Source organism: Sinohyriopsis cumingii, chromosome 9 (assembly GCF_028554795.1).
Source record: "Sinohyriopsis cumingii isolate HCF-2022 chromosome 9, ASM2855479v2, whole genome shotgun sequence".
In the NCBI taxonomy this organism is placed as follows: Eukaryota; Metazoa; Mollusca; class Bivalvia; order Unionida; family Unionidae; genus Sinohyriopsis; species Sinohyriopsis cumingii.
In genome coordinates, this window is record NC_142969.1 from 33,951,786 (window position 1) to 33,969,676 (window position 17,891).

Sequence of the window (17,891 nt, forward strand, 5' to 3'; positions counted from 1 at the left end):
ATAAACCTACCGTGAGTGCATTTCCTTAGAAACACATCTTGAAGATATCACTGAATAATGGAGATGACATTACTAGCAATGCATGCCAACCATCGGCTTATATGAAAGATTGCACTTCTACATGTACTAAATTTAAAATAATGCAGATAGTCTGCACAAACAAAGGAATGAATTTACTCTTGCTCGCTTGTCACATCAGGGATCATGCAAAGATTGTAAGAATCCGATTCCCTCTCCCAATGGTACTTGATGTTTTCAGATTGTGAGAGAATTGTTCTTGACATTTTAATTCTGAATGTATTTGCACAGAACAAACAACAACCAGCAGCACCACGGTGGAACCAACAACATTATCCACAGAGACACCTACAACATCAACTACTAGTACCAGCGTCCCGACCTCTAGTTCGACATTGTCTTCACCGACAACTAGTACTGAAAGTGATACCACAATTACAACCACACAGCCATCAAGAAGTACCAGCACTACAACGGCAACGACTGCTACAACCACAGATAGAGACACTACTACAGGTAAAAAAATGTATATCTTAACAACACCTAATAACACAACAACCACCATTACCACCTCGGTGACGACTTCCTGCAATACCCAAGATAGATCATGAGAAAACTCATTCTTTTTTTCATGCTCCGATACGAGTGTTTTCAATTATATAACACACTGCATATGATAACAAATAAAATAACTAGACAAATTATATTTAGATACTTAATTTATGTTACATTCTAAAGGTGAGAGACTACTAAATCATACATAGGAAAATCGGAATGTTTTCTTAAGATGTTCTTGTCACTTCTTAGTACTGTTTATTGTTGCAAATATTCATCATTTACAAATATAGAATGATTTGGTTTACTTCCATTCTCCATGCAAAACTATCTGAATGCCAAAGCCTAATTTCAAGCAAGGAAATATTACAAACACAAGCATACTATTACGCAACATATTGCGAGACGAATGCATTTGAGCAATTCAGATGATAAGTAATAGTTTCCATTCACTTCCAAAACTGGACACGTGCATCAAGAACAATAACAATTGTAGGAGATCTAGAATGGCTTAATGTAGGGGATTCGCCCGATTGATTTTAAAGTTCAGAGGTTTATTAAGCCGGTAAAGGAAAGGATTCGAGATACAGATAAATGGAATTGTTCAGAATTGGTAAAGGATATACTTGCTAGAAATCTCTTTTACATATAATGTTGTCAATCACGTGCAAGAAAGATGAACGAAAGTGATTAAATTGTTTTCAAAAACCATAAGGATGAAATACAAGTTACGTTAATTCACATATTTAAATTGTTCTCGAAAGGCACATGGCTCAGAATGTAAAGTTAGATGTTGCTGTATAAGAAGCATAATTATCCCTAGGTCACATAAACAAATCGTTGATGTATATGTGCATTAAATTAGAAGAATTGAGAAGGAGAACATACTAAGATATATATATTTCCAACAATATGTATCATTAAGAAAATGACAAAAGAGACAAATGCATTGATCTCATTCATAAATGATAGACATACCAAATACCAGCATATGATTTCCTGACGAGTTCGATTTGGAAGTTTAGATAGCTCTTATAAAGGAAAATTAAATTTATCAGATACAGTTAAATTATATTGTCAAGGTGTGCTAGAAGATACACTTGTTTGACGTAACGTTGAGAATTTATTTTGACAATCACTTTCAATAAAAATCAAAGAAACATAGGTTATTTTGTTTAAAACCAGACTTTTCAAAGCCAGTTTATTTCCTTATTCCAGACTTTATACGGTTGTTGTAACCCACAAGACTCAGAATTAGTGCTAGGTATTGCTCTATTACTTGAAGACTTAATGATATTTAGCAGATATAGATCGAACGAAATCACTGGGATATGCTGTTGTTGTTGTGGGGTTTAAAGTCATTTGTCAGCACACGATAGGCTATGCATGGCGGCCAGTATTAATGGTAGAGGAAGAACCCGGGAAAACCCCAGGAAGAACCACCGACTCACGAGAAGCTAGTAGCAAGCTTTCTAACATACCCACATTGGCCGAATCCTAGACCCGAACCCACGCAGATAGAGGTGAGATGGCAGTGATCCGTAACGGAGAGCGCTTTACACCACTCGGTCACTCAGGGCCCTCACTGGGATATATGTACCATGGAAGTTTCGTAATTGAAAAGGAGAACATGATCAAACGTATACACTTAAATGAGTGTAGTTCCTTCGAAACACATCATAAAGATATCATATCATTGAATAGTGGAGATGACATTACCAGCAATGCATTCGTAGCATCGTCTTATATCAAAGACTGCACTTCTACATGTACAAACTGTAAAATAATGCAGATAGTTTGCAGCAGCAAATGAACACTGTTTCTCTTGCTCGCTTGTCACATCGGGTTGGTTGCAAACACAATAAGAATCAGATTCCCTCTCCGAATGCTACGCGACGTTTTCAGATTGCGAGAGATTCTTTCTTGGCATTTTATTTCTCAATGTATTTACACAGATCAAACAACAACCAGCAGCACCACGGTGGAATCAACAACATTATCCACTGAAACACCTACAACTGCAACTACTAGTACCAGCCTCCCAACCTCGAGCTCGACATTGACTTCATCGACAGCAAGTACTGAAAGTGATACCACAATTACAACCACACTCCCATCAACAAGTATCAGCACAACATCGGCAACGACTACTACAACCACAGATAGAGACACTACTACAGGTAAAACTATGTCTATCTTAACAACAACACCTGATCAAACAACAACCAACATTACCAAATTGTCGACCACTTCCACCAGTGCTAATGGTAGATCTTTTAAAAATTCATTCTTGTTACTTATCATGCTCTGATAAGAAGCTGTGAAATTATATAATAAAGTACATAAGATGACGAATAAAACAACCAGACAAATGATATTTAGATTCTTATTGAATGTTGCATTCAATACGTGGGAGACTACCAAATCATACATTCTTCCAGACTGCTCGGAAAATCAAAATGATCTCTTAAGATCTGATTGTCACTTGTTTGTATATTTTAGCATAGCAAATATTCATCATTTACAAATAGAGAAACATTTGGTTTACTTCCATTCTCCATTTAAAACTAAGCGAATGTCAAAGACTAATTTCAATTTGGGGAAGGAGATATGACAAGGACAAGCATTCTGTTCTGCAACACATTGCGAGACGAATCCATTTGAGCGATTCAGAGGATCAGTAATAGTGTCAATTCACTTGCAAAAATGGACACATGCATCCAGAACAAGAACAATTGTAAGAGATCTAGAATGGCACAATATAGGGTACTCACCCGATTGCTTTTAAAGTTGAGATGTTTATTAGGCAGGGAAGAAGAACGGATTACAGATACATTTAAATGGAATTGTTCAGAATTTTTAAAAGGTATACTTTCTCGAAATCTCTTTTCATATACTGTTTTCTGTCACGTGTAAAGAAAACGATTGCAGAAGATTAAGATTTTTAAAACCATTATTAACAAATGCAACTACACATTAATTTACATAGTACAAATGTTATTGAAAGGCACATGGGTCAGAATGTAAGTAAAGATGATGCTGTATAATTACCTCTGGGTCACAGATATCTACAGAAACAAATCATTGAGGTGTAGGTGTGTTGGAATTGGAATAAATGAGACGGATATCCAACTCAGATATATTTATTTCCTACAAGCTTTCCTGCTTGTAAACGGATCACGGAGACTTCATTGAATAATATAGCAGGCTTTACAAACGACACAATTTTATCATTCTTTTATATCCTTGGTTGCAACTACGCACATCCTAAGATTGAAACATCAATCCTTTAGCGCTGTTTAAAACACTTTTTATCTTGCTCGCGATGTACATCATTTGTCTTGCAAACACATTAAGAGCGTTATTCAGTCTCCAAATTGTTCATAGCTGTTTTTGTTTGCGGGAGAATAATTCATGGCAATTCACTTCGGTTTCTATTTGCAAAGAAAAAAACTTTCGAATAATAATGTCTTTGCTATGAAAGAAAGAATCGTCTAACAAATGATATTTACATCGTGTAATACAAATTGAATTGCGAAATTACTGCAATATCATAAGGAAAATGATTTGAATCTCTGCTGGGGTAAACGTACATTAATCATATCATAATCCCCTTGCCTGTCCTTTGCGACAGTAATTACAATAGGTATCATTTAGAAAATGACAAAAGAGACAAAAACATTGAACTCGTTCATAAATGAAAGACATCGAAAATACGGGCATATATTTTGCCCTTGAACTCAATTTTGAAGTTGAGATAGTTGTTATAAAGGAAATTGAAACGTATCTCATGAAGTTAAATTGTATGTTCAATGTTCGCTAGAAGATAATCTTGTTTGTCGTAACGTTGAGAATTTATTTTGACACTCATTTTCAATAAAATGCAAAGAAACAGAAGCCATTTTGTTTAAAGCCATATTTTTCAAAGCCAATTCCTTCCTTAACCACGATTTCTACCGTTGTTGTAACCCACATGGCCCAGAATGTAGTGTTAGGTCTTGTTCTATTACATGCAGACGTAATGATGTGTTGCATATATAGATCGAAATGAATCACATGGATACAGGTACCTTGGAGTTTTAGTAATCGAAACGGAGAACATGATCAGACTTATAAACCTACCGTGAGTGCATTTCCTTAGAAACACATCTTGAAGATATCACTGAATAATGGAGATGACATTACTAGCAATGCATGCCAACCATCGGCTTATATGAAAGATTGCACTTCTACATGTACTAAATTTAAAATAATGCAGATAGTCTGCACAAACAAAGGAATGAATTTACTCTTGCTCGCTTGTCACATCAGGGATCATGCAAAGATTGTAAGAATCCGATTCCCTCTCCCAATGGTACTTGATGTTTTCAGATTGTGAGAGAATTGTTCTTGACATTTTAATTCTGAATGTATTTGCACAGAACAAACAACAACCAGCAGCACCACGGTGGAACCAACAACATTATCCACAGAGACACCTACAACATCAACTACTAGTACCAGCGTCCCGACCTCTAGTTCGACATTGTCTTCACCGACAACTAGTACTGAAAGTGATACCACAATTACAACCACACAGCCATCAAGAAGTACCAGCACTACAACGGCAACGACTGCTACAACCACAGATAGAGACACTACTACAGGTAAAAAAATGTATATCTTAACAACACCTAATAACACAACAACCACCATTACCACCTCGGTGACGACTTCCTGCAATACCCAAGATAGATCATGAGAAAACTCATTCTTTTTTTCATGCTCCGATACGAGTGTTTTCAATTATATAACACACTGCATATGATAACAAATAAAATAACTAGACAAATTATATTTAGATACTTAATTTATGTTACATTCTAAAGGTGAGAGACTACTAAATCATACATAGGAAAATCGGAATGTTTTCTTAAGATGTTCTTGTCACTTCTTAGTACTGTTTATTGTTGCAAATATTCATCATTTACAAATATAGAATGATTTGGTTTACTTCCATTCTCCATGCAAAACTATCTGAATGCCAAAGCCTAATTTCAAGCAAGGAAATATTACAAACACAAGCATACTATTACGCAACATATTGCGAGACGAATGCATTTGAGCAATTCAGATGATAAGTAATAGTTTCCATTCACTTCCAAAACTGGACACGTGCATCAAGAACAATAACAATTGTAGGAGATCTAGAATGGCTTAATGTAGGGGATTCGCCCGATTGCTTTTAAAGTTCAGAGGTTTATTAAGCCGGTAAAGGAAAGGATTCGAGATACAGATAAATGGAATTGTTCAGAATTGGTAAAGGATATACTTGCTAGAAATCTCTTTTACATATAATGTTGTCAATCACGTGCAAGAAAGATGAACGAAAGTGATTAAATTGTTTTCAAAAACCATAAGGATGAAATACAAGTTACGTTAATTCACATATTTAAATTGTTCTCGAAAGGCACATGGCTCAGAATGTAAAGTTAGATGTTGCTGTATAAGAAGCATAATTATCCCTAGGTCACATAAACAAATCGTTGATGTATATGTGCATTAAATTAGAAGAATTGAGAAGGAGAACATACTAAGATATATATATTTCCAACAATATGTATCATTAAGAAAATGACAAAAGAGACAAATGCATTGATCTCATTCATAAATGATAGACATACAAAATACCAGCATATGATTTCCTGACGAGTTCGATTTGGAAGTTTAGATAGCTCTTATAAAGGAAAATTAAATTTATCAGATACAGTTAAATTATATTGTCAAGGTGTGCTAGAAGATACACTTGTTTGACGTAACGTTGAGAATTTATTTTGACAATCACTTTCAATAAAAATCAAAGAAACATAGGTTATTTTGTTTAAAACCAGACTTTTCAAAGCCAGTTTATTTCCTTATTCCAGACTTTATACGGTTGTTGTAACCCACAAGACTCAGAATTAGTGCTAGGTATTGCTCTATTACTTGAAGACTTAATGATATTTAGCAGATATAGATCGAACGAAATCACTGGGATATGCTGTTGTTGTTGTGGGGTTTAAAGTCATTTGTCAGCACACGATAGGCTATGCATGGCGGCCAGTATTAATGGTAGAGGAAGAACCCGGGAAAACCCCAGGAAGAACCACCGACTCACGAGAAGCTAGTAGCAAGCTTTCTAACATACCCACATTGGCCGAATCCTAGACCCGAACCCACGCAGATAGAGGTGAGATGGCAGTGATCCGTAACGGAGAGCGCTTTACACCACTCGGTCACTCAGGGCCCTCACTGGGATATATGTACCATGGAAGTTTCGTAATTGAAAAGGAGAACATGATCAAACGTATACACTTAAATGAGTGTAGTTCCTTCGAAACACATCATAAAGATATCATATCATTGAATAGTGGAGATGACATTACCAGCAATGCATTCGTAGCATCGTCTTATATCAAAGACTGCACTTCTACATGTACAAACTGTAAAATAATGCAGATAGTTTGCAGCAGCAAATGAACACTGTTTCTCTTGCTCGCTTGTCACATCGGGTTGGTTGCAAACACAATAAGAATCAGATTCCCTCTCCGAATGCTACGCGACGTTTTCAGATTGCGAGAGATTCTTTCTTGGCATTTTATTTCTCAATGTATTTACACAGATCAAACAACAACCAGCAGCACCACGGTGGAATCAACAACATTATCCACTGAAACACCTACAACTGCAACTACTAGTACCAGCCTCCCAACCTCGAGCTCGACATTGACTTCATCGACAGCAAGTACTGAAAGTGATACCACAATTACAACCACACTCCCATCAACAAGTATCAGCACAACATCGGCAACGACTACTACAACCACAGATAGAGACACTACTACAGGTAAAACTATGTCTATCTTAACAACAACACCTGATCAAACAACAACCAACATTACCAAATTGTCGACCACTTCCACCAGTGCTAATGGTAGATCTTTTAAAAATTCATTCTTGTTACTTATCATGCTCTGATAAGAAGCTGTGAAATTATATAATAAAGTACATAAGATGACGAATAAAACAACCAGACAAATGATATTTAGATTCTTATTGAATGTTGCATTCAATACGTGGGAGACTACCAAATCATACATTCTTCCAGACTGCTCGGAAAATCAAAATGATCTCTTAAGATCTGATTGTCACTTGTTTGTATATTTTAGCATAGCAAATATTCATCATTTACAAATAGAGAAACATTTGGTTTACTTCCATTCTCCATTTAAAACTAAGCGAATGTCAAAGACTAATTTCAATTTGGGGAAGGAGATATGACAAGGACAAGCATTCTGTTCTGCAACACATTGCGAGACGAATCCATTTGAGCGATTCAGAGGATCAGTAATAGTGTCAATTCACTTGCAAAAATGGACACATGCATCCAGAACAAGAACAATTGTAAGAGATCTAGAATGGCACAATATAGGGTACTCACCCGATTGCTTTTAAAGTTGAGATGTTTATTAGGCAGGGAAGAAGAACGGATTACAGATACATTTAAATGGAATTGTTCAGAATTTTTAAAAGGTATACTTTCTCGAAATCTCTTTTCATATACTGTTTTCTGTCACGTGTAAAGAAAACGATTGCAGAAGATTAAGATTTTTAAAACCATTATTAACAAATGCAACTACACATTAATTTACATAGTACAAATGTTATTGAAAGGCACATGGGTCAGAATGTAAGTAAAGATGATGCTGTATAATTACCTCTGGGTCACAGATATCTACAGAAACAAATCATTGAGGTGTAGGTGTGTTGGAATTGGAATAAATGAGACGGATATCCAACTCAGATATATTTATTTCCTACAAGCTTTCCTGCTTGTAAACGGATCACGGAGACTTCATTGAATAATATAGCAGGCTTTACAAACGACACAATTTTATCATTCTTTTATATCCTTGGTTGCAACTACGCACATCCTAAGATTGAAACATCAATCCTTTAGCGCTGTTTAAAACACTTTTTATCTTGCTCGCGATGTACATCATTTGTCTTGCAAACACATTAAGAGCGTTATTCAGTCTCCAAATTGTTCATAGCTGTTTTTGTTTGCGGGAGAATAATTCATGGCAATTCACTTCGGTTTCTATTTGCAAAGAAAAAAACTTTCGAATAATAATGTCTTTGCTATGAAAGAAAGAATCGTCTAACAAATGATATTTACATCGTGTAATACAAATTGAATTGCGAAATTACTGCAATATCATAAGGAAAATGATTTGAATCTCTGCTGGGGTAAACGTACATTAATCATATCATAATCCCCTTGCCTGTCCTTTGCGACAGTAATTACAATAGGTATCATTTAGAAAATGACAAAAGAGACAAAAACATTGAACTCGTTCATAAATGAAAGACATCGAAAATACGGGCATATATTTTGCCCTTGAACTCAATTTTGAAGTTGAGATAGTTGTTATAAAGGAAATTGAAACGTATCTCATGAAGTTAAATTGTATGTTCAATGTTCGCTAGAAGATAATCTTGTTTGTCGTAACGTTGAGAATTTATTTTGACACTCATTTTCAATAAAATGCAAAGAAACAGAAGCCATTTTGTTTAAAGCCATATTTTTCAAAGCCAATTCCTTCCTTAACCACGATTTCTACCGTTGTTGTAACCCACATGGCCCAGAATGTAGTGTTAGGTCTTGTTCTATTACATGCAGACGTAATGATGTGTTGCATATATAGATCGAAATGAATCACATGGATACAGGTACCTTGGAGTTTTAGTAATCGAAACGGAGAACATGATCAGACTTATAAACCTACCGTGAGTGCATTTCCTTAGAAACACATCTTGAAGATATCACTGAATAATGGAGATGACATTACTAGCAATGCATGCCAACCATCGGCTTATATGAAAGATTGCACTTCTACATGTACTAAATTTAAAATAATGCAGATAGTCTGCACAAACAAAGGAATGAATTTACTCTTGCTCGCTTGTCACATCAGGGATCATGCAAAGATTGTAAGAATCCGATTCCCTCTCCCAATGGTACTTGATGTTTTCAGATTGTGAGAGAATTGTTCTTGACATTTTAATTCTGAATGTATTTGCACAGAACAAACAACAACCAGCAGCACCACGGTGGAACCAACAACATTATCCACAGAGACACCTACAACATCAACTACTAGTACCAGCGTCCCGACCTCTAGTTCGACATTGTCTTCACCGACAACTAGTACTGAAAGTGATACCACAATTACAACCACACAGCCATCAAGAAGTACCAGCACTACAACGGCAACGACTGCTACAACCACAGATAGAGACACTACTACAGGTAAAAAAATGTATATCTTAACAACACCTAATAACACAACAACCACCATTACCACCTCGGTGACGACTTCCTGCAATACCCAAGATAGATCATGAGAAAACTCATTCTTTTTTTCATGCTCCGATACGAGTGTTTTCAATTATATAACACACTGCATATGATAACAAATAAAATAACTAGACAAATTATATTTAGATACTTAATTTATGTTACATTCTAAAGGTGAGAGACTACTAAATCATACATAGGAAAATCGGAATGTTTTCTTAAGATGTTCTTGTCACTTCTTAGTACTGTTTATTGTTGCAAATATTCATCATTTACAAATATAGAATGATTTGGTTTACTTCCATTCTCCATGCAAAACTATCTGAATGCCAAAGCCTAATTTCAAGCAAGGAAATATTACAAACACAAGCATACTATTACGCAACATATTGCGAGACGAATGCATTTGAGCAATTCAGATGATAAGTAATAGTTTCCATTCACTTCCAAAACTGGACACGTGCATCAAGAACAATAACAATTGTAGGAGATCTAGAATGGCTTAATGTAGGGGATTCGCCCGATTGCTTTTAAAGTTCAGAGGTTTATTAAGCCGGTAAAGGAAAGGATTCGAGATACAGATAAATGGAATTGTTCAGAATTGGTAAAGGATATACTTGCTAGAAATCTCTTTTACATATAATGTTGTCAATCACGTGCAAGAAAGATGAACGAAAGTGATTAAATTGTTTTCAAAAACCATAAGGATGAAATACAAGTTACGTTAATTCACATATTTAAATTGTTCTCGAAAGGCACATGGCTCAGAATGTAAAGTTAGATGTTGCTGTATAAGAAGCATAATTATCCCTAGGTCACATAAACAAATCGTTGATGTATATGTGCATTAAATTAGAAGAATTGAGAAGGAGAACATACTAAGATATATATATTTCCAACAATATGTATCATTAAGAAAATGACAAAAGAGACAAATGCATTGATCTCATTCATAAATGATAGACATACCAAATACCAGCATATGATTTCCTGACGAGTTCGATTTGGAAGTTTAGATAGCTCTTATAAAGGAAAATTAAATTTATCAGATACAGTTAAATTATATTGTCAAGGTGTGCTAGAAGATACACTTGTTTGACGTAACGTTGAGAATTTATTTTGACAATCACTTTCAATAAAAATCAAAGAAACATAGGTTATTTTGTTTAAAACCAGACTTTTCAAAGCCAGTTTATTTCCTTATTCCAGACTTTATACGGTTGTTGTAACCCACAAGACTCAGAATTAGTGCTAGGTATTGCTCTATTACTTGAAGACTTAATGATATTTAGCAGATATAGATCGAACGAAATCACTGGGATATGCTGTTGTTGTTGTGGGGTTTAAAGTCATTTGTCAGCACACGATAGGCTATGCATGGCGGCCAGTATTAATGGTAGAGGAAGAACCCGGGAAAACCCCAGGAAGAACCACCGACTCACGAGAAGCTAGTAGCAAGCTTTCTAACATACCCACATTGGCCGAATCCTAGACCCGAACCCACGCAGATAGAGGTGAGATGGCAGTGATCCGTAACGGAGAGCGCTTTACACCACTCGGTCACTCAGGGCCCTCACTGGGATATATGTACCATGGAAGTTTCGTAATTGAAAAGGAGAACATGATCAAACGTATACACTTAAATGAGTGTAGTTCCTTCGAAACACATCATAAAGATATCATATCATTGAATAGTGGAGATGACATTACCAGCAATGCATTCGTAGCATCGTCTTATATCAAAGACTGCACTTCTACATGTACAAACTGTAAAATAATGCAGATAGTTTGCAGCAGCAAATGAACACTGTTTCTCTTGCTCGCTTGTCACATCGGGTTGGTTGCAAACACAATAAGAATCAGATTCCCTCTCCGAATGCTACGCGACGTTTTCAGATTGCGAGAGATTCTTTCTTGGCATTTTATTTCTCAATGTATTTACACAGATCAAACAACAACCAGCAGCACCACGGTGGAATCAACAACATTATCCACTGAAACACCTACAACTGCAACTACTAGTACCAGCCTCCCAACCTCGAGCTCGACATTGACTTCATCGACAGCAAGTACTGAAAGTGATACCACAATTACAACCACACTCCCATCAACAAGTATCAGCACAACATCGGCAACGACTACTACAACCACAGATAGAGACACTACTACAGGTAAAACTATGTCTATCTTAACAACAACACCTGATCAAACAACAACCAACATTACCAAATTGTCGACCACTTCCACCAGTGCTAATGGTAGATCTTTTAAAAATTCATTCTTGTTACTTATCATGCTCTGATAAGAAGCTGTGAAATTATATAATAAAGTACATAAGATGACGAATAAAACAACCAGACAAATGATATTTAGATTCTTATTGAATGTTGCATTCAATACGTGGGAGACTACCAAATCATACATTCTTCCAGACTGCTCGGAAAATCAAAATGATCTCTTAAGATCTGATTGTCACTTGTTTGTATATTTTAGCATAGCAAATATTCATCATTTACAAATAGAGAAACATTTGGTTTACTTCCATTCTCCATTTAAAACTAAGCGAATGTCAAAGACTAATTTCAATTTGGGGAAGGAGATATGACAAGGACAAGCATTCTGTTCTGCAACACATTGCGAGACGAATCCATTTGAGCGATTCAGAGGATCAGTAATAGTGTCAATTCACTTGCAAAAATGGACACATGCATCCAGAACAAGAACAATTGTAAGAGATCTAGAATGGCACAATATAGGGTACTCACCCGATTGCTTTTAAAGTTGAGATGTTTATTAGGCAGGGAAGAAGAACGGATTACAGATACATTTAAATGGAATTGTTCAGAATTTTTAAAAGGTATACTTTCTCGAAATCTCTTTTCATATACTGTTTTCTGTCACGTGTAAAGAAAACGATTGCAGAAGATTAAGATTTTTAAAACCATTATTAACAAATGCAACTACACATTAATTTACATAGTACAAATGTTATTGAAAGGCACATGGGTCAGAATGTAAGTAAAGATGATGCTGTATAATTACCTCTGGGTCACAGATATCTACAGAAACAAATCATTGAGGTGTAGGTGTGTTGGAATTGGAATAAATGAGACGGATATCCAACTCAGATATATTTATTTCCTACAAGCTTTCCTGCTTGTAAACGGATCACGGAGACTTCATTGAATAATATAGCAGGCTTTACAAACGACACAATTTTATCATTCTTTTATATCCTTGGTTGCAACTACGCACATCCTAAGATTGAAACATCAATCCTTTAGCGCTGTTTAAAACACTTTTTATCTTGCTCGCGATGTACATCATTTGTCTTGCAAACACATTAAGAGCGTTATTCAGTCTCCAAATTGTTCATAGCTGTTTTTGTTTGCGGGAGAATAATTCATGGCAATTCACTTCGGTTTCTATTTGCAAAGAAAAAAACTTTCGAATAATAATGTCTTTGCTATGAAAGAAAGAATCGTCTAACAAATGATATTTACATCGTGTAATACAAATTGAATTGCGAAATTACTGCAATATCATAAGGAAAATGATTTGAATCTCTGCTGGGGTAAACGTACATTAATCATATCATAATCCCCTTGCCTGTCCTTTGCGACAGTAATTACAATAGGTATCATTTAGAAAATGACAAAAGAGACAAAAACATTGAACTCGTTCATAAATGAAAGACATCGAAAATACGGGCATATATTTTGCCCTTGAACTCAATTTTGAAGTTGAGATAGTTGTTATAAAGGAAATTGAAACGTATCTCATGAAGTTAAATTGTATGTTCAATGTTCGCTAGAAGATAATCTTGTTTGTCGTAACGTTGAGAATTTATTTTGACACTCATTTTCAATAAAATGCAAAGAAACAGAAGCCATTTTGTTTAAAGCCATATTTTTCAAAGCCAATTCCTTCCTTAACCACGATTTCTACCGTTGTTGTAACCCACATGGCCCAGAATGTAGTGTTAGGTCTTGTTCTATTACATGCAGACGTAATGATGTGTTGCATATATAGATCGAAATGAATCACATGGATACAGGTACCTTGGAGTTTTAGTAATCGAAACGGAGAACATGATCAGACTTATAAACCTACCGTGAGTGCATTTCCTTAGAAACACATCTTGAAGATATCACTGAATAATGGAGATGACATTACTAGCAATGCATGCCAACCATCGGCTTATATGAAAGATTGCACTTCTACATGTACTAAATTTAAAATAATGCAGATAGTCTGCACAAACAAAGGAATGAATTTACTCTTGCTCGCTTGTCACATCAGGGATCATGCAAAGATTGTAAGAATCCGATTCCCTCTCCCAATGGTACTTGATGTTTTCAGATTGTGAGAGAATTGTTCTTGACATTTTAATTCTGAATGTATTTGCACAGAACAAACAACAACCAGCAGCACCACGGTGGAACCAACAACATTATCCACAGAGACACCTACAACATCAACTACTAGTACCAGCGTCCCGACCTCTAGTTCGACATTGTCTTCACCGACAACTAGTACTGAAAGTGATACCACAATTACAACCACACAGCCATCAAGAAGTACCAGCACTACAACGGCAACGACTGCTACAACCACAGATAGAGACACTACTACAGGTAAAAAAATGTATATCTTAACAACACCTAATAACACAACAACCACCATTACCACCTCGGTGACGACTTCCTGCAATACCCAAGATAGATCATGAGAAAACTCATTCTTTTTTTCATGCTCCGATACGAGTGTTTTCAATTATATAACACACTGCATATGATAACAAATAAAATAACTAGACAAATTATATTTAGATACTTAATTTATGTTACATTCTAAAGGTGAGAGACTACTAAATCATACATAGGAAAATCGGAATGTTTTCTTAAGATGTTCTTGTCACTTCTTAGTACTGTTTATTGTTGCAAATATTCATCATTTACAAATATAGAATGATTTGGTTTACTTCCATTCTCCATGCAAAACTATCTGAATGCCAAAGCCTAATTTCAAGCAAGGAAATATTACAAACACAAGCATACTATTACGCAACATATTGCGAGACGAATGCATTTGAGCAATTCAGATGATAAGTAATAGTTTCCATTCACTTCCAAAACTGGACACGTGCATCAAGAACAATAACAATTGTAGGAGATCTAGAATGGCTTAATGTAGGGGATTCGCCCGATTGCTTTTAAAGTTCAGAGGTTTATTAAGCCGGTAAAGGAAAGGATTCGAGATACAGATAAATGGAATTGTTCAGAATTGGTAAAGGATATACTTGCTAGAAATCTCTTTTACATATAATGTTGTCAATCACGTGCAAGAAAGATGAACGAAAGTGATTAAATTGTTTTCAAAAACCATAAGGATGAAATACAAGTTACGTTAATTCACATATTTAAATTGTTCTCGAAAGGCACATGGCTCAGAATGTAAAGTTAGATGTTGCTGTATAAGAAGCATAATTATCCCTAGGTCACATAAACAAATCGTTGATGTATATGTGCATTAAATTAGAAGAATTGAGAAGGAGAACATACTAAGATATATATAGTTCCAACAATATGTATCATAAGAAAATGACAAAAGAGACAAATGCATTGATCTCATTCATAAATGATAGACATACAAAATACCAGCATATGATTTCCTGACGAGTTCGATTTGGGAAGTTTAGATAGCTCTTATAAAGAAAATTAAATTTATCAGATACAGTTAAATTATATTGTCAAGGTGTGCTAGAAGATACACTTGTTTGACGTAACGTTGAGAATTTATTTTGACAATCACTTTCAATAAAAATCAAAGAAACATAGGTTATTTTGTTTAAAACCAGACTTTTCAAAGCCAGTTTATTTCCTTATTCCAGACTTTATACGGTTGTTGTAACCCACAAGACTCAGAATTAGTGCTAGGTATTGCTCTATTACTTGAAGACTTAATGATATTTAGCAGATATAGATCGAACGAAATCACTGGGATATGCTGTTGTTGTTGTGGGGTTTAAAGTCATTTGTCAGCACACGGATAGGCTATGCATGGCGGCCAGTATTAATGGTAGAGGAAGAATACCGGGAAAACCCCAGGAAGAACCACCGACTCACGAGAAGCTAGTAGCAAGCTTTCTAACATACCCACATTGGCCGAATCCTAGACCCGAACCCACGCAGATAGAGGTGAGATGGCAGTGATCCGTAACGGAGAGCGCTTTACACCACTCGGTCACTCAGGGCCCTCACTGGGATATATGTACCATGGAAGTTTCGTAATTGAAAAGGAGAACATGATCAAACGTATACACTTAAATGAGTGTAGTTCCTTCGAAACACATCATAAAGAATATCATATCATTGAATAGTGGAGATGACATTACCAGCAATGCATTCGTAGCATCGTCTTATATCAAAGACTGCACTTCTACATGTACAAACTGTAAAATAATGCAGATAGTTTGCAGCAGCAAATGAACACTGTTTCTCTTGCTCGCTTGTCACATCGGGTTGGTTGCAAACACAATAAGAATCAGATTCCCTCTCCGAATGCTACGCGACGTTTTCAGATTGCGAGAGATTCTTTCTTGGCATTTTATTTCTCAATGTATTTACACAGATCAAACAACAACCAGCAGCACCACGGTGGAATCAACAACATTATCCACTGAAACACCTACAACTGCAACTACTAGGTACCAGCCTCCCAACCTCGAGCTCGACATTGACTTCATCGACAGCAAGTACTGAAAGTGATACCACAATTACAACCACACTCCCATCAACAAGTATCAGCACAACATCGGCAACGACTACTACAACCACAGATAGAGACACTACTACAGGTAAAACTATGTCTATCTTAACTACACACCTGATCAAACAACAACCAACATTACCAAATTGTCTGACCACTTCCACCAGTGCTAATGGTAGATCTTTAAAAATTCATTCTTGTTACTTATCATGCCTCTGATAAGAAGCTGTGTAATTATATAATAAAGTACATAAGATGACGAATAAAACAACCAGACAAATGATATTTAGATTCTTTATTGAATGTTGCATTCAATACGTGGGAGACTACCAAATCATACATTCTTCCAGACTGCTCGGAAAATCAAAATGATCTCTTAAGATCTGATGTCACTTGTTTGTATATTTTAGCATAGCAAATATTCATCATTTACAAATAGAAAACATTTGTTTACTTCCATTCTCCATTTAAAACTAAGCGAATGTCAAAGACTAATTTCAATTTGGGAAGGAGATATGACAAGGACAAGCATTCTGTTCTGCAACACATTGCGAGACGAATCCATTTGAGCGATTCAGAGGATCAGTAATAGTGTCAATTCACTTGCAAAAATGGACACATGCATCCAGAAACAAGAACAATTGTAAGAGATCTAGAATGCACAATATAGGTACTCACCCGATTTGCTTTTAAAGTTGAGATGTTTATTAGGCAGGGAAGAGAACGGATTACAGATACATTTAAATTGGAATTGTTCAGAATTTTTAAAAGGGTATACTTTCTCGAAATCTATTTCATATACTGTTTTCTGTCACGTGTAAAGAAAACGATTGCAGAAATTAAGATTTTAAAAACATTATTAACAAATGCAACTACACATTAATTTACATAGTACAAAATGTTATTGAAAGGCACATGGGTCAGAATGTAAGTAAAGATGATGCTGTATAATTACCTCTGGGTCACAGATATCTACAGAAACAAATCATTGAGGTGTAGGGTGTGTTGGAATTGGATAAATGAGACGGATATCCAACTCAGATATATTTATTTCCCTACAAGCTTTCCTGCTTGTAAACGGATCACGGAGACTTCATTGAATAATATAGCAGGCTTTACAAACGACACAATTTATCATTCTTTTATATCCTTGGTTGCAACTACGCAC

General features: G+C 35.7%; 1 protein-coding gene across 1 annotated transcript in view; it reads left to right on the forward strand.

The window, feature by feature from the left end:
- LOC149791513 (uncharacterized) overlaps positions 1 to 16,716 on the forward strand; it is an 83,400-nt gene extending 66,684 nt beyond the window's left edge. Inside the window, exons 11-18 of the mRNA XM_089969439.1 lie at positions 310 to 534; positions 2,529 to 2,753; positions 4,995 to 5,219; positions 7,214 to 7,438; positions 9,680 to 9,904; positions 11,899 to 12,123; positions 14,365 to 14,589; positions 16,586 to 16,716. Of these exons, the coding sequence (XP_089825565.1) occupies positions 310 to 534; positions 2,529 to 2,753; positions 4,995 to 5,219; positions 7,214 to 7,438; positions 9,680 to 9,904; positions 11,899 to 12,123; positions 14,365 to 14,589; positions 16,586 to 16,716 (1,706 nt within the window). The remainder of the gene's footprint in view (positions 1 to 309; positions 535 to 2,528; positions 2,754 to 4,994; positions 5,220 to 7,213; positions 7,439 to 9,679; positions 9,905 to 11,898; positions 12,124 to 14,364; positions 14,590 to 16,585) is intronic.
- Positions 16,717 to 17,891: the final 1,175 nt, after the last annotated feature.